Source organism: Diplotaxodon limnothrissa, linkage group LG11 (assembly GCF_057381915.1).
Source record: "Diplotaxodon limnothrissa isolate DT_005_m linkage group LG11, D_limnothrissa_male_GT1.1, whole genome shotgun sequence".
Classification (NCBI taxonomy): Eukaryota; Metazoa; Chordata; class Actinopteri; order Cichliformes; family Cichlidae; genus Diplotaxodon; species Diplotaxodon limnothrissa.
This window is the reverse complement of record NC_140606.1, coordinates 33,483,686-33,510,299: the sequence shown is the minus strand read 5'-3', so window position 1 is coordinate 33,510,299 and position 26,614 is coordinate 33,483,686. Positions and strand designations below refer to the sequence as shown.

The following is a 26,614-nucleotide window of genomic DNA, read 5'->3' as shown; positions in this document are numbered from 1 at the left end:
TTTGTTCTGGTTTTGAGGCATCGCAAGTGTTTTTGATGCATGAAGCATATTTGATGTGAAGGATTTTTCACCACCACTGTGGTTGAATGGTTTCATGTGGTTCAGATTTTTAAAAATGTTTTCAGCCTAATGTTTTATGATTAATTGACCTGCCTCATTTTTGAACTGCTTTAAACATTTTTGGAAAAAATAACTGTTTTAGTTTCTTACAGCACACGGGGATGTGTCGAGCATTTTGCAATCATGAAATCTTGAGATACTGGAGAACGATTAGCATTTCTTTTTCAGTCAGTCACTGAAGTAATTACTCTGCACTGCATCTTTAATTACATTGATGTTACTAGAGTGTATAGAGAGCTCTTTAAGAGTTCAGATGTAAAGTTTTGCAGATTGAACCAAAAGTAATGAATATCAAAATGTTTAGTTTTTAGTTTAATCACAAGAAATAAGAAAATTAAACATTAAAGAATAAGACTTAAAAATGAGAAACGTTTGTGCATACTTCAAAATGCAATATGGGGTCAGAACATTAGAAACACACATTTTTTTTGTTAAAAAAGTAATTGGGGGCTTTTATTTTGAAAAAGTGACATATTAAAGGATGCTGATACCTTTCTACAACAAACTAATGGATTTTATTTTGATAAAAGATATTTTCCTGAACATCCTGGTCATTTTTCACAGCTTTAATGCATTGCATCCTAAATGATTAACACCTATAAGATGTGTGTTTTTATGTGAGTGTGTGTCATACCAGTAAACATTGGGGCAGAAGAGCTGTGCTGGATTCAGTTAGATTGCACAGATCACTCCCATGTATCTAATGACCTGACCACTGAAGATAATACTTGGGATATTTGAAGACCTGTATATGTATATATGTGTTGCAAAGAATTAACTAAAAATGCTCTAATATAGGAACTGCTTTGGCCTCTAAAACACACATTGTTAGTCGTGTTCAGGACAATTTATGGAGTTAATGAGGGACCTTATTCTGTAACCACGGGACACACTTGTAAAAATGCACAACGCGAAAAAAGGCTGATTCTTTGATATACAGGACAGTGAAGGAGAAAAAGAGAGTGACAGACAGATTGCAGGGCTGGACTGAATACAAGAAGAGTGGGTGGGGGTTGTTTCGGCATTGCTTTGCCAGTCCTGGCGTTTTAGTGATAATCTCCCTAGCAACAGAGCTGTTGTGGATGAGAAGCATCACGGATGCAAATGTGAACCCAAGGACCGGCTCCTCATCACCAGATCCCACGCTATAGTGTTTATTTTTAGCTTCACTGAGAAGGTTATCTTCCTGCTAGTCATGGTAATGGAGATTATGGACGATGAGGATGATGGTGAGAAGGAAAAGTAGTGCAGTCAGTAGCAGCTGTAATGCTAGTGAGCAGAAATTAAAAAAAGGGGGGGATAGGGTGATGTCAGTGGTACTCTGGATCCAGCTGAAAGTAGGGCAGTCTGAACAGGCAGAGGGGAGGGAGGCTGGGAGAAACAGGCGGAGGCGGGGTTGACCTACATACAGCTGTGCGACCTGAGGGGTGTGAGCGGTAGGGTGCAGCATGAAAGAGACAACAGAGCCTCATCAAGTGGTCGGCAAAAGAAATCAAAGAGGAGCAAGAAAGGAGAAAGAAGCAAGAGAGCATAAAGGAGAAATGGAGGCGAAGGGCGACATTTTAGGGGAGTAGAAAGGAGGGCAGGATGAAACAGGCAGAGGGACTGTTGCAGGAAAGAGAAAGTGAAAGAGGAATAAAAGAGGGCGGATACAGAGAAAAAATCTCAACGTGACACAGAGGAGAGTGTGTGCTTCTCACAAGCCTCATGAATACATGCGACTCCCACACTCCCCCATCTGCTTTGGGTAATTGCAGTGTTTCTCTGCCGCAGTCGAGATCAGACCCAACATCCTGGTCGAAGATGGAGCAGGGGGAAAAAAAGAGAGAACGGGAGGGAGGAGGAAGAGATTGATGAAGTGCTATGAAGCATTTTCAAATTCCTCAGGGAATTTCATCTATCTGAACAGTAATGAGCTTTTTTCTATCTCGAGTATTTAAATGATCAAATTATAGGCGTCACCTATCTGGAATCAAGCTGAATACCAGTTTGTTCATGTAATGCTGTTTATACTAACTGAAGCTGCTCATTGTCATTAATGACAAATGCTGGAATGAGATTAAACATAGGATCCTGAATCAATTGTTACATAGTTACTATTCACCCCCACCCCAAAAAAAACAAACTTGGTTTCACTTTTAGGAAATAATATGTTTAAGTTTATGAATGCTAATTTGTTAGAATTAAACATTAGTAGATGCTATAACAGTAACAATAAGACAAATTCAATCAAAATGACAGCACCAGTATGAAGTTAGATTGACCCATCCATCCACCCAGACCTTCTTCAAGACAAATAATCTGGATATTATTTCAAAATCCAGAACGACTGTTTCAACCTTGGTCTGTCTGACTTATCATAAGCACTATACTCATTACCCTTACCTGTCTGATAGATTCAAGTTATGTATTTAACTGCTCAGACTACATATGCATGTTTTTATTACGTTATACTGCAGTTTATTGTTTCTTACATTTAATTCTTTGATACTAATTTCCAGCTTTACCAGTATGTTCATTTAGTGACCAATTTATCACCCCCTGTACTTGTCACTGGCAATTTTCAATAATCAAAAATTACCAAACCTGTAGGATATATTAGGGCTCATTATTGTGAAGGAAATAATATTAAGGAAAGCCTGTTTAGGCAGGTAGAAAACGTCATGATACCTGCAGCTGCTATATGGCTAATTGTGAAGTTTTTCATTTGTGAATCTGCACAAAACTCTGCAACAAGTATGTAAATATATATTTGTTATCTTAGGTGCAGCATTTTAACAGCCATTGGCAGAAAGACAGCAGAGTGAATGGTCCAAAGCTGGTGATGCACTTCAGTGTCTCCCCCTCTCGTGTCATTACCTTGTTTTTCCTGTTCTGTGGTTCATCAAATATAAATCTCAGGAATGCGGATCAGAGAAGCAGTAGTGTTTTTTGTGTGTCTGTGTAGTAAGTAGATCACAGCCTTTTGTTTAACTATTGATAAGAAAGGGATTTAAAATGTTAAGAGGCTCAGGATAAAGGTTAATATGTGCGTGGGACAAATAACAGCTGAGAAGACACAAATCTATGAAACTCTGCTACTGTCTGCTTTGACCTCTGAGACACACATCTCTTTGAGTTAAGAAGTTGAAGTGGAAGAAAATAGAAAGGGAATTCCTCTTTGCTGCTTCTCTCCTGAGATGAAAGAAAAGCCAGAGTGTATCTGTGTCTGTTTCACAGCAGTACACCTCGTTTTCAGGAGACAGATTAGATGGTGAATGACAGAAGCGCCATAGTTTAAACCATACTGCATATGTCGTCAGTGCTCCATTGTGTGTGCTTAGTAACCTAACATACAGTAAAAAGATGTTCCTTTATGGCGTAAGATGGAAAAAAGAAACACTTTGCAGGAATTTTCAATACATGTTTCTTATCATCAGAGGAGAAAAGGAAATCTGAGCTATACACAGATGAAGTTGGGTTGGATGGATGGGTCAACAAAATATTAGATTTTAGCTGCAATTTATTTACTCTTTCATTTTTTTAAAAGGCAGTTTTTTTTGTTTTGTTTTTTTGATTTTTAATTTTTGTGCAATTCCATATGAATCCCTGGTTCCATCCCAGGAGGAGATACAAATCCCTTTGGGATTGAGTCAGGAAGGGCATTGGGTGTAAATAATCTGCCAAATCAAACATGCGGAGCTACCTGCTGTAGCAGCCCCTTGTGAATAGGGGAGCAGCCAGAAGTAGTTAACTGCTTTTTATTGTAACAGTGACAAAAATAGTCTTAAAATGCTAATAAATAAAAAATAATAATCAATCAAGCCAATAAAACTGTAGTAAAACAGTTAAAAATCTAACATCAGAGCATTAAAAATTTTAGGACCTGGTGCAGATTTTGCATGCCTTTTGCTGAAAATAGCCAATATACAGCTGCTTCTTTAGGAGAATAATGATTTTTTTTCCTCCTACATCCATGTTCTGATCAGGGAAGTGATGTGTGAAAGCAGGTAATTTCACCCCATTAGTGTCTGATTAAATAAAAGATTGTTACATCAGTGCTCGCATTTCTAATTCCTTTCTGAAAACTGCTGATTGAAAACAGCAGGTTTCATTTTGCAGGGTTTTGAACGATGTTGTAGGTGGACAATCCAGACTTTTCGCAACCTGTAACCACCAGATATTTTTACAGTCCAAGACTCGATACTGCTTCATATTGTGGCGGGGGATGTGTATAATGTATTTGTATGGTAGAGATTTTTATTTTCCTAGATTTTATTAACACAGATCAGTTGCATCAGTCGTGTCAGCTGAGTTGAGAAAAAGCGAATCTACACAAAAGTATGTTTTTAACTTGTTTGGATTTTTCCCTGTTTTAAACAATCATTGGTCAAATGTGAGTCAAGGTGAAGTCTTTTGACTGATCCAGGTATCCTTTTATTCTTAGTTCGTTGCATCACAGATAAAATGTTTGTGTCTGATTTTTTCTGACAAGCAGAAGTCCTAATCTTTTGCTGTCTGACTAATGCTGCTTTCTTGCTTTTTCTCTCCCCTTCTATCTTTTTTGTCAACAATGTAATCTTTCCCTAAATTTGTCATTTTCTTCACTTTTTCCTCCACTGATACTTTGGTATTTTCTCCTATGATCCCATTTTGTTTTACCATCTCTCCATTTGTCTTCTTCTTGTCGCCTAATGCCCTTTTCTTTTTCACATCATTGCTGCATCTCCCTTTTTTACTTGCTGGATCCTCAAATTGGCAACTTACATTTCCAAACCTGGCCCTGCAATTTTCCTACCGTTACTCTCGTTACTGTCATTCTTTCTTTCCTCATCTTCGCTCTTTTCCAACCTTCTTTTTTTGTCCTCCCAAATTCACATCTTTTCACTTTCATCTTTGACCTCGCTGCTGTGCTCTGTATTTTATTCTTTCCTTCTCTGAATTTCTCAACATCTTTATTTTTTTCCATCTTTCTTCTCCTAATTGTTTCCTTCTTTTTTCTCATCATCCTCTCCATCCCATCCTCTGATGCCCAGCAGTAAGTACCGGCCTTCATCGGAGCAGCACAATGATAATTTCTCGCTGTCCACCATCGCTGAGGGCTCCCACCCAAATGTAAGGAAACTGTGCGACACCCCTCCTAACGTCCCTCATGCCCGTGCATTGGCTTACTATGATAACATTATCTGTCAGGTAACGTGGTTCTCGCCTCTATCTCTCACCCCTTTTTCTGCATCTCCCCCAAATCCTGCCCGGGCCCTCGACTCTCCTCCAAATGCATGGGCATGAGTATTCTCCAATACTCCGAGGTGTGAAATGCTAAAGGAGGGGGATGGGAGTGGTCATAGTGCAATAAAGAATGGTGGGAGTTTTCTAAAATACTGCAGGAAATCTAAATGCAATAAAAGCGAGTGGGCATCCATGCACTCTAATAATTTCTACCCTCACATTCATAGGATTTTATCTAAGAACAAATTTAATCCATTAATCAGAATATCACATGAATTAATTTTGAAGTTAAATTTGAGCCTGTTTATCACAAACAAATCACACTCTTTTTTTCTACAGGTTTTCCTGTTTGTTTTTTTTGTCTTTGTAATACCTCAAATTCTTATTTTAATGAACCAAGATGAAAACTCACATAACATTAGAAGCTATTTTGCATCATCTGCAAGTTGAATTTCATCCCATATATACATTTCAATTCCTGGAAAAACAAGAAAAATGCATTAAATCTCTCAATTCTTACATTTTAAAATTTAAATTTAACACGACTTCAAGTTAAAGAGCATAAACATGTGAAAATATGCTGTTCTGTACTATATACGGTACCCATGACAATGAAGTCATGTCCTGACTTATATTTGTAATATCTGCACAGATAGTCAAGGACCTTTAGCAACTGTAGATCTACACACTGCATTTTCAATTATCATTTTAACACAATGAGAAAAGCTAATTTGATTGAAACTTGAAGAATACGCCTTTTTGAAACACTTCCTGTTGTGGATCGTCATGTCTACAATGTCTTTACAATGTGAAACAAGTTTCTCATTAACCAACACAAAGGTCCCGCATGTCATACAAATGCTGTTCTCAAAATCACTGACAAGCTACAAATATGTGGACTTAGATGTCTGCTGTTAAGTTATGAAGCACCTTGAGGCGACTTTTGTTGTGATTTGGCGCTATATAAATAAAATTGAATTGAATTGAATTGAATTATGGACTGTAATGAATCATAGAAATAAATACCCAAGGAGTAACTGAGCTCCCCTCTGTGACCCCTCCCTATCCCATCTCTTTCTGATCACCTCTTGCATCAGGATGTCATGGCATGCCTGCTCTGTCGCTAATATGCGCCACCCAGTGGCCATATCAGCCACCGCAGCTTTGCTTTGCTGCTAAGAAATCTGTACTTTTAACAAATTGTCTGCTTGACTTGTTTATCCTGAAAGTGGGCGGGGAAATGGGAGGGTTTTCTGGATTTCTGGGGGAGGAGAAAATGGGGAAAGGAATCCCAGAACCAGGTAAGCTTTTAAGGGATATTTCCTGGACATGGTTGGGGTTATCAGGATAAACATCTGAGATGCAACGTCTCGCTGCTGCCTGAAGGAGGCAGCAGAGATTCGACAGGTACCTCACTAACTGAAGCATGGGTAGCTTGTAGAGCTAACGCTAACGTTGTAGCAGCATGGGTAGTTGTAGTGCTACAACTGGTAAAGAGTTTGTTTTGTTTTCAGATTTTAAACCTTTTGAAAATGTGGTACCACCCTCTAACAACTTTGTAGGTTTTTTCGGGTTTTTTTGTTTTGTTTAGTTTTTTTGTTTTTACTTTATGATTATCTTTAATATTATGCGACAGCATAGGCTAGCAGTTTTTAGATGGAAAACTGTCACAACCATTCATTGTAACCACACCTAAATACCGTTTACCATTTATAACCCTGAAATATCTAAAAACTCAAAGCAGTAAAAAAAAAACCCATCATCGTATTCTAACATCGTCTCTTAGCTCTCCTTCCTAACTCAGGACAACCCATCAAACCCTGCAAATTACCTCTCATCATTGGGTTGAATAGTATTTGTAAACTGTTTGCACAATTTAAGCTACACTGTGAGATCTACACATAATTCTGACGATTATGTATAGTACACATTTCTGATGCAGTGTCATACATATCACTGACTTATAGTTAGCTGGTGAAAATGAACCAAGAAATGCAGGAATTTGCCAGAGAAGACAGTAAAAAAAGAACCCACAGGCTAGCAAACATGGAAATGTAAAAATGCCTTTAGGACTGTTGTGCAAATATTTTCCATCACAGTATTTGGTGAGAAGGATAATATTTATTTACAAAAATATACCTTTAAGCACAAGGCTGGGTTACGATCACCGTAGCAATGTCAGGCTTCACATATTTATCCTGCAGGTCTATTAATTTATATTTGTATTCTGAATTAAGATTTCCAGTGTTTCGAATGAACGTTTAATAAAAAAATGCTAGTGCTATTGAGAGTGAGGGTGTCCAAGGGTAAAAGAAATAAATCAGAATATATAAAATATTGCAAGTGATTATTAAATCATTTACTTATGTAACTGATTTCCTTCTCTAGTATCTTACACTATCTTAAAGTTTCCAACTACTATTCAACCCAGATTAATTTTGCAACAGGTTTGCCAACCACATACAAAACTGACCTTTCCATATGAACTTACCCAAACCAAAAACCACACGAACTCACCAGTTTTCCCCAAATAAACCCCAAATAATCCTCTAATAAAGCAAATACCCTGAATTCCCTTCCAAACTAACAGCGCAGTGTCTGTGCTATGAAGGCTGAGACCTGAACAGAAATATCCAAAACTGTACGTACTGTGGTGATACAGAGTTACAACCAGGCAGCACCAGAGTCCGCATCTGTAGCCAGCTGGGAATATCAGCTGACATCCGAGAGGAAGTCTAGTTACTCCTACTATTGGTCTCTGTCTCCAGTGCTCCATCTCTCTCTCTCTGTTTTATCTGTCTCTATCTCTTCCTGTCTGCCTCCCTCTTCTCCCTCTGCCTCTCTTGCCACTTAATCTCTCTGTATCACCTCTGATCTGCCGTGCCTCTCGCTACTTCTCTTTCTTTCTTTCCGCTTCACCCTCCTTCTTTCTCTGTCCGTCCTTATCTGTCTTTCTGAGGATGCCTTGTATGGTTTTTGAGGAGTATAACCCTTTGCCCCATCCCCCTCCCCTCAGAAAACCATGAGCAGATACACCTGGGAGTGTAAGACGAAAGAGGAGTCCGACTGTGAGGTAAGATCAAATCCCAAATGTTAGATAGTCCCGATCCTCTCTTCCGCCTTCCCAAACAGCTCTTTCATTGTTACTGTGGCCCTGTCAATCACCCTTTTCAACTATCAGTGAATCAATCTGAGCCTTTCCCACCCACAAAATCAATAAAAGCCAAAATAAAAACGGATAGTAAAGTCAGAAAAACATGCTATGTTAGAGCAGAACACACAACTAAAATTAACAAAGACAGCCAATATTTAGTGTTGACCTGACATATTTACATTTGGTAAACTTTGGGCTCCATTTAATATTAATAAGAATTAAAAGTATGGCTTTATATAATACCCTTATTTTTCCAGCTTTTATGGTCTTCAGGTGTTTATTTTGTTTTTGTTTTTGTTTTTTTAAGCAGTGTTAGTATGTGTTAGCCAAATGGATGCAAATATAACTTATTTGGTAGCATTAAACTGACAGGTTTTTTAAAGGGCAAAAAAAAAAAGCATTTAATTTTGACTTGTGTAGGTAATTACTTTTGGCTACTCCCTTATTTTCTGAGAGATCACCACAGTGGACAGATCAGATTGGTTAGATTTTACACCAGATGCCCTTCCTGATGCAAACCTCCCATTTATCCAGGCTTGAGACTGGCACTAGGACTCGTGGGTCACACTAACTCATGAAGGCCCTGCGAGTGTAAGGCACATTTATATATATATATATATATATATATATATATATATATATATATATATATATATATATATATATATATATATATATATATATATTTCAAATTTGAGGGGCTTTACACTAATATTCTACTTCCAGATTTTGAAAAAAAATTGCTAGCTAGCTCATGAAAATGGAGTAATGTCTTCTTTGAATGCAAAGCTTCATTTATTTTCAGTTTTTAAGACAGAAAAAAGAGAATATTTTAGACATGCCGGCTTTAATCTGACTATTCTTTTGTTAATCTGTCACATGAAATTTTATGAAAGTGAGATACTAAAGTAGCCCTTTAACCCTTTTTAAGCATTTTTTTGTAACACATAGCATTTAAATTGGTTACGTTCCTCCAGCAATAAAGATCCAATGCCTAGAAGTTAAAAAATCCAGTCTAACAAAGGCATAAAAACAGCATCGCTGCTGCCACAAGGAGCTGCTGACCTTGTGAGGTCCTTGTCACATGTCCAGACAGCCACTGTACCACCTCCATAACACACACAGGCACACATGCTGAGGCTTTAATGGAAGAAGAAATACCATTCAGAAAAAGACGAATTTACAGAGAAATTGAACCCCCTCACACAATGCCATTTCTGCACAATAACACAAAAAACACTCAAAGTTTCCCGGCAGTAATAGAACGCTTTGTGTTTCATTCACCGTGGTAGATTGAACCCACTTGTCCCTAATCTTCCCTTCACAGAAATTCAGCAGAGTCCAGACACACAGTTTTCTCTGCAGCAAACCCTGAAATGAAATTGTTTTCTGTCAATACTAAATAAATTCCACACAGAAAATGAGTTGACCAGGCAGAGCTGGCTGTAATTTCTAAGAGGATTTCATTTCCACTGACTGAATTGGCTCTCAGACTGACTTATCATAACAGAATTAACCTGAAGTGCAAAGGCTGCAGGTTTGATGTGTAAATCAGCAAAGAAAATACTAAATACTCTCTTTAAAAATGATTTCGTTCTTATGATCCTTTGTGCAGAGTGTGATCCATGTGGTCTTAAAACAACAAACTCTGCGATTAATCTTTGATCTCGATAATAAAGTAGATAGTTGAAAACTTCTGACTTTAAATTTGACTTCTCTGTAGGTCATTGTGACAGCGGTGAACTGTTGTTGCTATGATTCATGTGACTGTCCAAATTTTTCGAGAAAGGACGCAGCTTTAGAATCACTTAAATAAATAAATAATAAAAAGGTAAGTGTGAGTGCATACAGGTACTTAACCATTTGCAGTAATAAAATCCAAAGAAATTGTTCTTTTATGATTAATTCTACTAATAATTATTTGTTGGTAAGACCCAACTTCCTATTCAGTGACTTGTTTCGTTAGGGGAATTCACACCACTTCAGCACAGGCCTTTAAAAGACATAAGACTATATGATGTTTGCCCCTCCCAGAGCCTGCTCCTGCAGGTTTCTTCCTGTTAAAAGGGAGTTTTTTCCTTCCCACTATCACCAAGTGCTTGCTCATAGGGAGTCATCTCATTGTTGGGGGTTCTCTGTATCATTTCAGGATCTTTATCTTACAATATGAAGCACCTTTAGGCGACTGTTGTTGTGATTTGGCACTATGTAAATGAAATTGAATTGAATTGATAAAATGCATACAATGTAGCATATGATTAAAACTCAAAATACTCCATATTCAGATCCAAGTCAGGATGTGGGAGTGATGCTTGCCATGCTATTCCTTTTTGGATTAGTCACACAGTCACAGCCGCATTGTGCAGTGTCCCGACTGCCTGCCTCACCCTGTGCTTCCCCCTAACTCTGCACAGTCCTTATATAGACACATATCCACTCAGGGGCAAACATCAGTCAGTAAACTCAAACAGCTATGTATACACATGCGTGGTGGGATTCCTTTTAATACAAGCAGGCAAATATTAGCAGACACACATGCATTCCAGTACAAATATTTTAATATGATGTGTGTTCATGCATAATGCTAATGCTAAAACACACAAAGGTGTATTGACTCTTAAACACTGTTAATCAGCTGCAGAGAAAAAACTGAAGAAAATATTGATACATAAATACAACACCATCAAAATGTTTTGTAGCTAAAACACTAAATCCTTAAATTCAGGTCTCTGACAAGATCCAAAACATATTTACCCTTTTACTTAACAAAAATCCTCTATGTTTATTATTTAAATATTTCTGACTTTGGCAACCATAAATAGTGTGGGAGTAGGGCAAGTGTGGAGAGGCTTAGGATTTATCATTTAATAATGACCAAAGAGTATTTATGTCAGGTTAGGTAGGGGTGGAGAGAGGACGCAAATGCAGGACTCTTAATGGTGATGTAAACCCAGAAACACAAAGTTCAAATGTGAAACCAAAATAGGTCCAAAAACCGAAACACAAGGACTAGTGAAACACATGGAGGGGACATAGGGAGGCTTTATAGACATATACATGAGGAGCATTGAAGATCTGGCACAGACTGAAAGTTATAACAATCTGAAAGGAGGGAAAGGAACAAAAGCATAACAAGATTTGAGAGAAAACTAAGTAAAACAGGAAATAACTGAAAGACAGAAAGACTAACATCAAGTTTTATTATATTAAAATTACAGTGATTGCAAATGAATCTTAAGTGCAATATTCATTTATTTCCCAAAGCTTTCATGCAATTTGCAGGACCATTAAACTAAATTGGAATCCAGTACACAAGAGAAGGACGTCAGGAACTGTCCATGTGCCTCTATCATCATCATCATCATCATCAAAGCCCTGTTTTTCTCTGTTCCCACTCTCCCAAAATGAAACCCACTCAAAAGTCCTGATGACTCTGTGACTGCTGCCCACTCAATGCCCACACCCCTCTCCACCCATGCACTAAAACATTGAAATCCAACAAACACAAACATTTTACAGTTTCACGCTGACGGGAGGAAAGAGGGCCCCTATCCCGTAACCATGGAAGTGACGTATCCACACGTCTTGCCTGAAGTTACTATCTAGGCCAGCAGCCATCGGGTAAATGCTCTCACTGCTCTTCCTTTCTAAAAAAGTGCCATTGAATTTAAACACAAACATTCAATTAGGGGGTGTTTGTGAATGGCACAGGCCCCAGGGTCTGGAATTTGATGTGTGCGTGCGCACGTGTTTGAATGAATGTGTCTATCTCGACATACTCTGTTTGTGCTTGCCTGTATGGGTGCACCCTTGCGGTTGTGAGTGTGACAGAGAGGCTCAGGCTGACGCCCCAGGATGCCTCAGCTCACTAGGGTCGATGATGCCATGCAAAATTAATGGAAGCTAAGAGGCTGGAAAACTGAGCTAAAATAGACTCTGCAATCAATTTTTCCCCTCTGACCTTAATTAAATTCAGATGAATTAAACTGAAACCTCTAAAACACAACAGTTTTCTCCCCCGGTGGGTATGTATGACGGTGGTACCCACAGATAATCAAACAGGGTTAGTTTACTTTTGTTCATTTTCTTGTGTTTTGGGACACTAAATGGTCACGGTGGAGGTGAAGCAGGAAGACGCTGGGTGCACTGCATGAGCGGTCATCACTGTCCATGGGGTGTATTGTAAGGGTTTTGCATGTGGATGTGCATGTGCTTCCTGGGTTGCCTGAAGGTGTAAGGAGGGCGGGTGGATGGTGTCGCTCATGCAGCTCACCTCAGTGTCGCCTCAACCAAACACAACATACCAGCCAAGCATGATAAACAGCAGAGCTTTTAAACCACTGAAATGACTGCTACTAAAATTATTTTTGCTTTCAATACCTTCTGTTTTTCCTGATGGTATTTTTCACCATTCTGACAGCTTTTAAAGGCTTATACGTGTGTTTTTTGCAGAATTTAAAGTTTTTACTACAAATCCAAAGTCAAACCAATTCACCAGCATTTTTCTGCAATCACTTTTTGTTTATAACACACTCTAATGAAGATAGGTGTAAACTGATTATCATAGATTATTGTATTTTTTTCCAATATAAAACTTTTAGTTGTAAATATTTTCACAAATGCTAAAAATTACAACCTTTTTATTACATGCTTACATTATGATAGCATTCGAGCGTTTTTTAAACTAGTCACAAAATATTATATAGGCTGTATACTAAATGTTATGAATGTTCTATTTTGCTTATGAATTTCAGATTGAAGAGGTTAAAGTGAAGAATTATCATGCATTATGGATGCTCACCTTATAATTGCAATTTTCAAATCTAGCTGACATTTTAAGTCCTTAGCCACACAGGCCTATAGAAGAGCCAGTGTGACTGAAGTGTGGCAGCCCCTGGTATTCAGAGGCTGCAAGGGAAAAATGTGTGTTTCCCAGTTGGCAACTGGTTGCTGGAGGTTGCTGGCTGTCATTAGGTGAAATTGGTCACAAATAGCGTGCTGGATCAAAAACCTCCTTACAGTTGCTTTGATTGCACCAACATGTTTCAAAAGGGTGCTGCAACTTTAAAAGACAACTTTTACTTTGAAGCTAAACATTTTCTTTTTCTCTGTTTTCTGTGTTGCACTTTCTCAGCTCTGCAAGTAAGTTGAGTATTTGCAGACATCTTTAAGACATCTTACCTGCAAACTAGGGCTAACTATGGCAATCTACTAGCAACCAAGGAAATCACAAGGAGGCTGTTGGTGCAGTACTGTATATCTCTTTATGACCAATTTCACTGTCAGCAACTACTCGTCAACTAACAAAGAATATGTTGGCAAGTGTAGTTGCCAGGGAGTCCCTGACTTGTCTTTAGACCTGCATAACTGAGGCTGTTGCAACCGATTTCCCAGCAACTGCCAGCAACCATTCACCAGTCGGGAAATACACAGTTTTCCCTAGTAACTGGTGATTGCCAGAGTGTCAAGGACCGGTTTCTCTGTGACTGGTCCCAAAACCTACTTGAATATACCGGTATACTCATCACAGCAAAACTTATGTTGGTTTCATTTCATGGCAGATAGGTTTTCCTGTCACAAGGGGGAAAATGGTTCTTGCTACTTAAACCTTAACAATTGTTGCTTTATGTTTCCAGTAACCTGTGGCAGGTAAATCGAATTCAGTCATCATTATTTCACAATTCTGATCAAGATGACACAAGATTTAGCTGAGATTCTGTTTCAGTGCACGAAATTAAAGAAAAATCAATGAATGCCCATATTGAGCAGTTCACTTGCATTTTATTTTTAAACATGGATAAAATACATATTAAATCTTAAACGCTTATACATGGTCACACAGAGCTCCCACACATACATAAATTCAAGTGAACTTTTTGTTCCATTCAGGGTGCCGATCTGGCACAATAGAGCCCCCCACACACATTCACACGTACACTGATATATGCACAAAGCATCTGTCAGCTTCCCATGCTCTACACACAAGAAAGGGCATTCGGCCTTCTACGCTTGTGAAAACCTAAAATTACATAACGCATTTTCATTTATATTTTGCTGTTTTGAGTATATCCTTATTTCACCTCTCACACCTGTGCTCTTCTGTCCAAGCACTGATAAATGTCAGTTCACAGTTAACCATTAAGTGCAGACAAAAAAATCAATCAATCAATCAATACCTATCTTTACTTTTATGTATTATTTGATGTAGTACTGATTGTATTATTTTTGGAACTCATTAGATCCAACTTTAAAAGCAAAAGAAAAAGGTAAACACAGCAGCAGTGTGGTCCATTAAAGCACCACATTAGAACATGACAATTTGTTTCCATGCATGAAATTAAAGACAAATTAAAACTTATCAAAAATGTGTTGAGCCAAAGCTCATTTTTGTTTTCTTTAAGTTTGTAGCTAGAATAGGAATGTTAGTACTGGATGATTCAGTAAAATAAATATTTAGGTTCAGTGCCAGTGCTGACGTCTCAGAATCTGTGTGCTTGGGGTGAATCATGAATTCATTTTTCTGAAAAATACACTATGGTGAGTGTGTCTCACTGAAAAACTATTGAAAAATGCTTGGTCAACATTATGGAAAATGTGGGTTTTAATAATGTAAACTACTGAATAGTGGCTGGATGTAGCCATATATCGATTTGCCACTCCAACCTCCACATTCTTTCCTTGCCTTGGTACATAAAGCACAAAATATTTCCTAAACTGGCACTGAATGCTGGCATTGGGCATAAATTGTTAATACAGAATTACTTAATATGGAACGATTGGTAATCTGTTTGCTGAAGAATCCTCGTGATAAAGAAAGTCCACTCTTTTCTTTTGCAGAAAGTTTAAATGAACTCAGAGGCAGTTCTCGACCAATAAGCAGGGTTGTAACTAAAAATCAGACTGATGGTTGATTGATTTCTTTGGTTCTAACTGTAATTTATTCCCCCACTCCTCCTCCACCCCTTCTTGGGTAGGATGATCCTAATTCCCAGAACAAGCTGGAGGACCCGGTGAAGGCCCCGCCCAAGGAGGATGACTCCCTCAACATCCACAACTCTCTGACCCCCAAACATGAGAACCACAAGGTCCTGGGCGAGGAGAACTCCTCGGAGGTAAACTCACTGCAGAACAACATGATGTGAAACAAAACAACCCCAGCAACCCATCAATCCAACATCGAAAAACGACAAGGTGCGCCGGCAATGGGTGCCCGCAAACCCCTCCCTGCTTGCTGTCCATCCGCTGCCGTGTGCACCTAAGTGGTCCAACCAACCAACCAACCAACCAATCAGCCAGCCTGCCAGCCAGCCAATATACCAGCCAACCAACACAGTCTGTACCCGTTTCCAACACGGCAACACTGCCACAAAGCGGCCCCAAGTCGCCGCAAAAATCATACACGACCATCGCCGCCGTCACTGCCCCAGGTGAAAGTAACCCCACCCCCACCAATTGCACCCTGCTGCTGCCCTGCAACACCCCCTTACATCCAGCCACACCCCTGTTTCGCAGCCCCTTGTTACCCCCTTGTTGCTGTCACTCTACTGTCCCTTATCTTTCTTACCTGCACACACACACACACACACACACACACACACACACACATACACACATAAGAAGCATACACCCACTGTGAAAAGATGACGACATAGCCACACTTATATGTATACACACACACACATAGACACACCCTCCCCCTGCCTGCATTGGTGTATTTTGTAAAAAGAAAGAAATCATACAGAAGTTTAAAACGTACGTAAAACGTCAATGTAAAAAAAAAAAAAGTTAAGATAAAGCTACTGAGAGGTTTTGATGTTTGTCTGACTAATCCAGTGAGTATGTATAAATATTGGAGAAACAATGCTTGGATTGATTTAAAAGAAGCAACACAATGTGTCTTGGTTTTCATTGATGTGATTTCTAATCCTTTGATGTACTTGTTTTTTTGGTTTTTTTTGTACTTTTTTGGGATTTCGAACAGAGAATAAACAAACAAGATTCAGACAGTTGTTGAAATAAACCTTTTTAACATGACCTCTTTGGGTCCTGTGTTTTACCTCAGTGTCGCCTCCCCCTTTTCTTACCCCTGAATTCCAACGCTCTGTGCATGGCTTTGAACGCAGCTTCTTCAGTCCTTGTCATAAATGTACTTCCTTGGTTACGCAGTCAGGTTGGGGAGTCTGATCCGCTTCACAACAATTAATAGTTATTTTCAAAAAGCACAGATTATGTCTAATATTGATATTTAGTATCACATATAAGCCTAAGTGGCTGTTAGATGCTGACATATATTTCACAAGAAATCACAGCTCGACCTATTAGCTTTCACACACATCCCATGGCCTTAATCTGTAGACTGAGGTGTCTCAGTTATCCTGGTTTAAGTGGTATGCCTTGAATATAACTGCAAACTTAGGTAAAAGTTAAACCTCTGTGTAGTGACTGAAATTGTTTGATTTGCTGTAGGCGAAGAAGATGACCTTTGTTCCTGTACGGGTCATTATGATTTTCTAACCTTAGTGTAAAATTTCAAAAACAAACAAACAAAGAATTTTTAAAAGTTTGTGATTTCTGTAATTTAACAATATTTAGCAGAAAGCTCTTTAAGGTAGGCTGGACGTTAGGGTGGGAACAAAACACCAGGATTTGAATGATAAATTCTAGGACTATACACACCAGTCAATCCTGAGGGATGTGTGTAATCTAGTTTATTCCAGACAAATATAAATAAAAGTAGAGTTGTAGATGAAATGGAAGTTGGAGGAAAAGGTGGGTTAATTGTTCCATACTGGTTAATAAACTTAAAATAAATTGTGTTTTTGATGATGTAGGAACTTTCAACATGTAAGATTTTGACCTTAACAAAAACATTGGATGCAGAAATTGCTTTTTTTTTTTTTATTACAAAGATAGATGGATGAAAATAAAAAATCAGAGATTTGACGATGTTACTGGCATTTTGGTCTACTGTTACAAAAATTGCCCTCACAGCACATAAATCATGACAACAAACACCAGGAACCAGTCTGCTGCTTTTGCATGTTTCCTGCCTCCAGAGACGCTTCCCTGTTTCCAGCTGGACACACACACCATGCAGACATGCTCACGCTTGTGAATAAATAACACTTCGGGATGAAAACCCCCCACATCTGCTGCATTCACATTTACCGTAAAATCTGCTATAGACAAAAAACAGTGCAATACAAAGGAAATTATTACAATAGCTTTTGGTTGACAAAATATTTGTATTTTTTATTTTTCAGACAGTTCTTAAAAATAATCCCTCAATGTTCACACACAATTCCAATGTTTCAGCTCTACTTTAGTAAATCTTGTATTTTTTTTTTTCAGATGCCCCCACATATTCACAGGTACACTTGCATATGTACAGAGCATCGGTCTAGTCACTAACATATGAGCAAACACCGTCCACACCTTGATGATCACATCTGGTATCAAAACATGAAAATGGCACTGGCTTCACAATGTGGTTCCAAGAACCACTGGGTTACCCAAGGCTGCGTTCATACTTTATATAAAGCCTTCTACATCACCATGCATCATTTAAAATTGGCCACGGCCCTTCCAGGTTTCTCTTTATGTGAGCATGTGCCACTTTCAGCACTCCTGCTATGTGACGACAGCTTCCTCTAAGTCTTATTCTCACCAATTATGCGTGTGCAGAGAGTAAACACTCTGTGTCAGACTGACATGATCTTCATGATCCTGCAGTGTCCACACCTAAAGGTGATGCATCAGGAACAAGCCATTGTTATTCTCACCAGTTGTTGCACACCTTGAATTCATCCCTCAGAGTCAGCACAAACAACCTGAACCAGGCTCACTTTTTTTGTCCGAACCAAAACAATTGTGACTGGTCACATAAACTATTAGGAAACTTTTGTTCCCTGTGACTTCATCTGATTCTTCTAAATTAAATTCAAAGGCTGTTGCAATGTCAAATCAGCATTAGTGCTAAAAGTTGCTCAGAAGTGCATAAGAAGAGGACCTTGAAGGGTCTTTTTATGGATGGAGCCACAGAACCTTTTGATTGGAAATGATTGAACAAAATCAGGTATTGTGTGTTTCAAGGCATGTTCTTGTCAGGTCTTAAGCTTAGTTTCAACAAAATCAGTAAAGCCAGTCAAGGTAAGTCTGAAATCATTCTAGGTGACAGCTTCCTTTGTTTTTCTTGTTCTGGGGGTTTAAACTTTTAAAATGTTGATATTTTACATTTGAGAAAATTCATAAATCATTCGTTTTTTTTCTATGGGTTGCATCTTGACAGTTTTTTGTGACTTTTGTGAAGTAATTTCCACAAGAATAAAAGTACAGTAACAACGAAACACACATTTACCAAGAGCTGTAAAAGACCCTGATTGGGTCTCAGATGAGGCTGGAGTGCCTGCAGCCTTTTGTCAGGTTTCTTTTTTGGATCACGAAGAAAAAGACGGGTTAAACAGCAGTATTGTGGTGGATCCTTCCCAGGCTGGATGGGTGCTGCTGTGTGGAGAGTGGGGGAAGGTTTGGATGCCCTTCTCTTTCTTCAAATAAATAGATCGGGGGTAAGAGAGCATTTCAGCCCCTGAAAAGTATATGAAAAGACTTTTTAAAAGCACAGAATAGGAAACAGCAGTCGGTGAGCTACAAAAACAGCAGCAACAGTGATTATCACTCTCTTTATTCCTGCCAGCCTATCATACACACTTGTGGAAGCTGGCACATGCAGTAGCACATGACTGCACATGCTCAAACACACACGCACACAAACTAAAGGAGGGTCCTCTGAATTGAAGCAAGTGAAGGCAAAAGTACCATTGGACTCCATGGCAACAAGTGGGCATTACATTACCGAGCGAGGGAGGGTGGGGGAGGTGCCGTCATCCCTCTGAGAGTAACACTGTGACAGACTGAACCTTATTTATGAGGCATGTTTCTTCAGTTAATGGCAACTAAAATGCAGATAAAAGGGATAATAGATTTCCACGATCAATCCAAAAGAATAGCAGCTAAATATTTCTTTCTTTCTCATGATTTGGTTTATTTTTGTCTTCATCTTTGTGATGCCTACTCATTGCTGTGGCATCTTTTCCTTTCAGGCAGTATTCAGTAACAGATATTTGTCTACTTTACCTTTAAATCTTTGTTTTTTGTGGTAAGATTAAAGCAGATACATTTGAAAATGCATTACTGCATGTATTAGGAGGATAATCCACATGTAGCTGTAGCAGTTTGCAAAATGCTGTCTCTATGGGGACTATTTAAGCATACTGTCATTGCACTTGGGTGTGTTCTAGTGACGCAGTTCTAGTTCCATGATTTCATTAGGTTTTAAATTTGTAGACCTGAGCCAGTAAATGCTGAGAACCTCACCAACTGGGGACCATTTCTTGACCTGAATTTGGACAAGATGCAGAACTAGTTGATGTTGGTTTTCCAGGGCAGCATTCATAGTCTGGTGTTATTTCTTTTCGCCTACTGGATTTGCGCTATGGGGCTAAACCATTTCAATACCAGAGAAGGCATAAAAACAACTTTAGTGTGAGCGTTGTTTTCTTAAGGCAAATAAGTAAATGATATAATTTAATTCATTAAGTTCTTCTTATCCTGTCAGTGCTATCCTCTTCCTCACAGTTAACAGCTGTAAATGGCCTCTATTTGTATAGCGCTTTACTAGTCCCTAAGGACCCCAAAGCGCTTTACACATGCAGTCATCCACCCATTCACACACACATTCACACACTGGTGATGGCAAGCTACATTGTAGCCACAGCCGCCCTGGGGCGCACTGACAGAGGCGAGGCTGCCGGACACTGGCACCACCGGTAGGCAACAGGTGAAGTGTCTTGCCCAAGGACACAACGGACACTGCTCCAGTGCTTTCAATTGAGAGCTGTAGTACACAATTATGAGGGATTAGCAAATTATTTCAGTGAGTAACCTTTTGAAGATGATCCGATGATCCAAAAAACTATTAGGAATGTCAGACATATCACTAAACATGGGAAACAGTAAAGCTGTGTACCACAAAAACTAAAACAAAATAAAGTCCTATTAAATAAAACACCTACAGTTCAGATAACCCTGAATATTGCTGAATAGAAGCACACATGATTTATTGCAAAATCAGGAAGCAGTATTATAAAATAATGAATGTTTTCCCAGCTGTACCCTTATGTAATACATAAAGGTCGTGTTTGTTTGTGTTGTTCAAGGGAATTAGATAACGAGGGCAAGGGTCAGAGCCGCAAAGTATTCCACAAAGCTTCACTGTATGTGGGATGATAATAGGAGCTTGGAAGATTTTTGTGAGACTGATTTTAAGCAGAAAGATGCTAACAGTCTGCCCCTTGATCCCTCTGAGAAAAGACTGAAACCTGTTGAGTTAAAGCAGATATTAGCCCTGCATGAGGATGTGTGTTTTCCATGTGCACTAACCCTTTTCCCGTTATACGCGCACCCTTCTCTTTCCTCTCCTTCTGTTCTTCACTCTCACTTATCTGCTGCTGGCAGTGATTTTGTGCATCTTCAGACAGAGGGCGTCATTGCCATGGAAACCCACATTGAGGCTACAGTTTGAGCAGACGAGATCCAAATGCAGTGACCTCCAGCCTTCTCTGCCTTCACACGCACGCACGCACAAACACAAACACACACACACACGGATGGATGAGGCAGATTAAGCGACTCTTATGCAGCTTTACGGTCATCTAGAAATAGACTGTAGAATATCAGAGCATTAAAAGTGCTCTTAACTCCACTTTAGGTTCAATGTTGCACCCTGCAATCTCTTCAGACAAACCTAATCCTCTCCAACACAGCTGTCCAGCTGAAATATCCACTGTACTTTGTAATGTCCTCATCATGACTCTCGTCAAATTTTAGTGTTAGTTTATAGTGTCTTTCAAGAGAAACACAAAACAAAAATTTAAAAACAATTCAAAGACTTGCATGTCACAAGTCTGTTGGGTCGTGGCAGATGGCCGCCCCTCCCTGAGCCTGGTTCTGCCAGAGGGTTCTTCCTGTTAAAAGGGAGTTTTTCCTTCCCACTGTCGCCAAAGTGCTTGGTCATAGGGGGTCATATAATTGTTGGGTTTTTCTCTGTATGTATTATTGTAGGGTCTACCTTAAAATTTAAAAGCACCTTGAGGCAACTGTTGTTGTGATTTTGCGCTGTATAAATAAAATTGAATTGAATTGAACTGAACTGAATGTCAACTCTGAACTTGTGTGTAGGTGCAAATCCGAGAATGTGGTTGTCTGTCTTTCTGTCCTGTGATGGACTAGAAACCTGTCTAGGGAGTATCCTATTGCTGGATCTGAGTGAGGAACTGAGGAAACTCCAAAGACTTTGCGATGTTTCAATAATAACCCCCAAAATCGTACCATGTATCACAAGTATCATAGATACTTGTCTATGTTACTCGTGTATAATCCACAAAATTAACATTAAAACTCGAAACTAAGGATTGAGACAATAAACTCATCAGGAAAGTGTTTACTGAGACCATAGTGGGCATTTGGATCTTTCTCCAGCTAATTTCTACAAAACCAGATTCGCCTCCTGGTGGCCATTAGAAAAAATGCATGCTTAATTGCACTAGGTTTTCTTCTCTTTTTTTAAACTCAAATTTGTTTGTGACTCCTCATTTCATTTGTTGAGCACAAATTACCACAGAAGGGTAAACTATCCACGATTAGACAACAAAATAGCCCTACACATTATTTAAAATTACCCCACCAACTAACTAACTGACACAGAATTAAGGAAGAGCAGTCAGCCAATCTTTTCCATTTCTGGGTTTGGTAAAGGTTTCTGTGTTTAGTCCCTGTTTTTCACCTGGAAACATTGGCGCACTGGTTAGCACTGTTCCTGGGTTCAAATACACTGGCTGCCTTTGATTTTTCTGCATTAAGTTTTCACATTTTACCTTTTGCTCTCCAGCTTCACTGTCCAAAGACAAGCATTTAGTTAGCTTAATTGGTGATCTTAAAATGTCCATGAGAGTGAATGGTTACTTATCTTTCTATGTTAGGCCTGCAACACACTGTTGACCTATCCACGGAGCACTGTTTGATAGCTGGGATAGGCTCAGCTTCCCCACAGTGAATTAGATAAGAGGATGGATGGATTATTTAAAATCTTATGACCCATTTTTTTTAAATCAGGAAGGGTCTCAAGTCCCATCGCATAATCTATAACATTATCAGCATGTTTTTTTTCTTCTTTTTTTTAAAATTGAAAAACACTTTCATTCTCTCTGAAATGCTACAAAGAAGTTCCGCTAATAAGAAGAGTGCATTTTTAAAGTGACAAGAACATCAAAAATACACAGCATTTGAATTAATGCAGCGAGTCACTTTCATTTTATCTAGAATGGAAAACAAATGCTCTTTTTAACTTCATATTATGGGGAAAATCCTCTATCAGAGGTGTAAAGTATGTATGAAGGGTACAAGCAGTAAAATGGGGGCAGCAGCAAAGGAACTAGAAAAAACAGTGAACATGTTGAAGGCATGTGAAGATTTTTTTTCTCTTCTGTTCAGAGTCAAACCTGCTGGGACTTGGGATTCATCAGCAGGCTGCGATTGGCTGACAGCACGGTGGAATGATGGTGCTAGGATCATGAAGTGGCCGTTGTGATTGGCTGATGCAGGCACACAAATAGTAGGGTGCATGAAGGAGGCATGCACACTCAAACACACACAATCATGCACGTATCTGTACACAGAAATGCTAAAATTAACACGACGTGCACACATTTTCACACCGAAACACAGATATAGTGACACACATGTAGAAGCAACCAGATAACTGCCCCAGTGCTCTCAATTGAAATCTACATGCGTGCATACACAAGTGTACTGCGTGCCTTACAAAGCTGCATTAAAAGCAGGACAGAAATCAAAAGAAACAAGACAGAAAGCAAGAGGGGGAGTAAGAGAGCATGTCTTACCCACCAACCCCCGATTTCTAAATGAATCATTCTGGCACCGTCTAGTTTACTAATGAGGCTCTGAGGAATGCTGTTGATCAGAACAGGACCCTCTGGCCTTTTATGATGGAAATGTGGTGATACATTACCAGTCCCAACCAGAGAAACCCACCCCCTGTCCTCCGTTCCTCCAAGTGAGTGAGTGAGTGAGTGAAACAGTTGACAGCCCCGTAGTGCCGTGCAACAGTGACTTTTACAAAGCTAAGAGTGATGTGACCCAAATGTTTCCTTAAACAGAGACTGTGTAGTCTGATGATGATGAAGACGAGGCCCCCTGACTAAATAAAGCCTTGGCCTATTCATGTGTTGTTGTGGTCGGGCTTTGTGTGTTTTGTTTCGGGATCTGTCTTTTCCTTGTGTGTGTGTGTGTGTGTGTGTGTGTGTGTGTGTGTGTGTGTGTGTGTGTGTGTGTGTGTGTGTGTTGCCAAAATCTACTCCTTGAGACGTCTGCTTCAGCATAAGTGACCAAAAAGGTGATTTTGAGTTTGGCTTTGGAAAGCAAGCCACCACTTGTGTCTCTATTTTAGGCCCTTTCATCTGTAATTTGTAAATAGCCGCAATCTCCACTTTCTGTGAAGAGATTCAAAGTAGAGTGTTGTCCGAGCACTCATCATTGTGGCCAGCGTGATCCCACTGAAAGTTGTTCTCTTGTTTAACCTATAAGTGATCGCCAATCACTTACCATAAATTATTGGAGTAGTTTTGGAGTAGATTTGGCCACTCCTGCCAACATTCACCGCTGTTCCAAGTTTTCTCCAATTGTGGATAATGGGCATTCCCTGGTTCTTTTGACTTTCAAAGCCAAATGGCTTGTAACTCGTTCCAGACTGATAGTTGTCAACAAGTTTCTTTCTCATCTGTTCGCAAGTTTCTTTAGATTGTGACATTACGTGTTTTTTTCTGAGGTCTTTTAGCCCGCAGACAGGTTCTGCTTAATTATTTCTTGATTCAACAGGTCTGACAGTAATCAGGTCTTGGAGTGTGTGTGTGTGTGTGTGTGTGTGTGTGTGTGTGTGTGTGTGTGTGTGTGAGAGAGAGAGAGACAGAGACAGAGAGAGAGAGTGTGTGTTTAAATCTTAATATAAAACTGCACTGTGTATTTATTCAACTTATGTTCTATTATCAGAATTTGTTTGTTGATCTCATCAATCACTGCCTCAAAGTAAGTTCACACTTACCTGGTGAAATGTCATCTGTTGGGTTGGCACAGAATTTGTTGTGGACATTCATATTTCCCAGATGATGTATTTTTGTCACTCTTAGATTAGCTTTACAGCCAAACAAACAAGCAAGGTTTTGTGAGGTTTCCATTGTGGCTGGTCTAATTCCCTTTAAGTGTCAGCAGCTGATGTCACTACCTGCAGGTTAGCATTATTTACTCACTCAAAACTGCTGCAGGATTTTTGATGGCATTGTCCCATTACACCTGTAAACTACATAGGCAGACAAATTGATGGAACAAAGCAAACATTGTCCGAAAGGCATGAATCCTAGTTACTTTTTGTATTGCAATTTGTATTTTATTTCATGACTTTATAGATTTAGAGAAACTGGAAACATGGGCGGAAAAGTGGAGCCTATGACATTCAAATAATGTTCCCCATCCGAGAACTGAACCGTTGAAGTTGTATCCAACTGCAAATGTATTTTCTTAATTTTCTGCTGTGCATCATTGAAACTAAAATTATTTCAGGTCCTCAGTTATTAACTTACCATGAGATCCTGTCTTCTAACTGTGTACTCTAAACAAATATTTAAATATTTAAACTCAAACAAATACTCGAGACTAAACAATTTAATTGCATACTTTTGATTTCATGTCAAATTATCATGTAATTGACCAAACTATTTACTATGCATCTCTAATAAAATACTATAAATCAGATGTATCCAGTCTGCTTTAAAGAGAACAAACACAATTTGCAAACATGTTCAACAGGAGAATAATTAGTTGTTAATATTTTTGTGCATTACCTCTCTTACTTTACTCCTACATTTGCGTATTAATAACCAGTCTATTTCTGCACTGTAAGGTGACCATCAATTTGGAGCTCCACCTCAACAAGAACGTCAAGCTGAAACCTTCCAAAGGACCTGTTGCACACTATGACGTTTACCTCTACAGGATGCCCAACACCAAACCACACATCACCAACGGGCCAAGTCCCAGGACTGTTAATGGCCCCAGCAAAGCTAAAGGTCGAGTTTTAAAGTGGGCGGATGCCCTGTACCCAGCTTCTTCTCCTTGTTCTATCTGTAACCCCATCAGTACTCCCTCTCTGCCAGCCTCCATCACCAATGAGCAACAAGGGTACAGGACATGGATACTTAACCCGTACAACCCCTGATGACCTGTTCCTTGTACATTTCACTGTCATCTTGAAAAAGGTTCTGTGAATGTGCATTTTACTTGTTTTTGGAGTTAATGAAAATCTTTCATTCAGGGAAATTGAAATTCACAAAATAGTGTTTGCTGATCTGCTTCCAAGGTTGGATCAGATTGGATTATTATAACGCAGGGGAGGGCGACAAACTCTGGAGTTCCAAGAATTATAAACTGTCCTCAGCTGAGAAAAGCTAAATGCACGATGTCTTCTGGAAGGGGGAAAGAGCATTTGGATATGTATTAGATTATATGCAGTGACATGAATGCAAACATCAAGCAGTGAATAAAATATAGTAATAATATTTGGGAATTTATTTCAGATATGTTTACATTGTTTTAAATATTTATATATTTAAATATTTATATTAAAGTAATTACAGAAGCACAAAAAAACATTAATAAAACTTTTTTTTAAAGTCTCTTTATACTTTAAAGTTTACAGCTACACTGCATTGTGCTATTTACTGTTTTTCTTGGGAACACTTCAGGGACGATGGGAATCAGACCAGTGACCTTCTGATGGTCTCAATCCACAAAGGCTGCCGACAACCTTCACAGAGGCAGAAACTTGTATTTATTTATTTATTTATTTGTATTTGTGTCAGTCCTCAAACAGTTACGCCAGACCAAATGGTCATTTCACCAAACAAGTCAATAAAAACTTACTGGATTTCTTTGTATTACTCTTCTCACTTGATGACTAATTACTGGACTAAATATATTTTTTTTATATCTTGCTGATTATTTAAG

At 39.0% G+C, this 26,614-nt stretch overlaps 1 protein-coding gene across 2 annotated transcripts in view; it reads left to right on the top strand.

Annotated features, from left to right (window-relative positions):
• cspg5a (chondroitin sulfate proteoglycan 5a) overlaps positions 1-15,624 on the top strand; it is a 58,623-nt gene extending 42,999 nt beyond the window's left edge. Inside the window, exons 4-6 of one of the 2 annotated variants that reach the window (XM_085365865.1) lie at positions 5,136-5,292; positions 8,345-8,401; positions 15,457-15,624. In XM_085365865.1, the coding sequence (XP_085221991.1) occupies positions 5,136-5,292; positions 8,345-8,401; positions 15,457-15,624 (382 nt within the window). The remainder of the gene's footprint in view (positions 1-5,135; positions 5,293-8,344; positions 8,402-15,456) is intronic. The other variant, XM_085365866.1, reaches the window with a different exon arrangement.
• Positions 15,625-26,614: the final 10,990 nt, after the last annotated feature.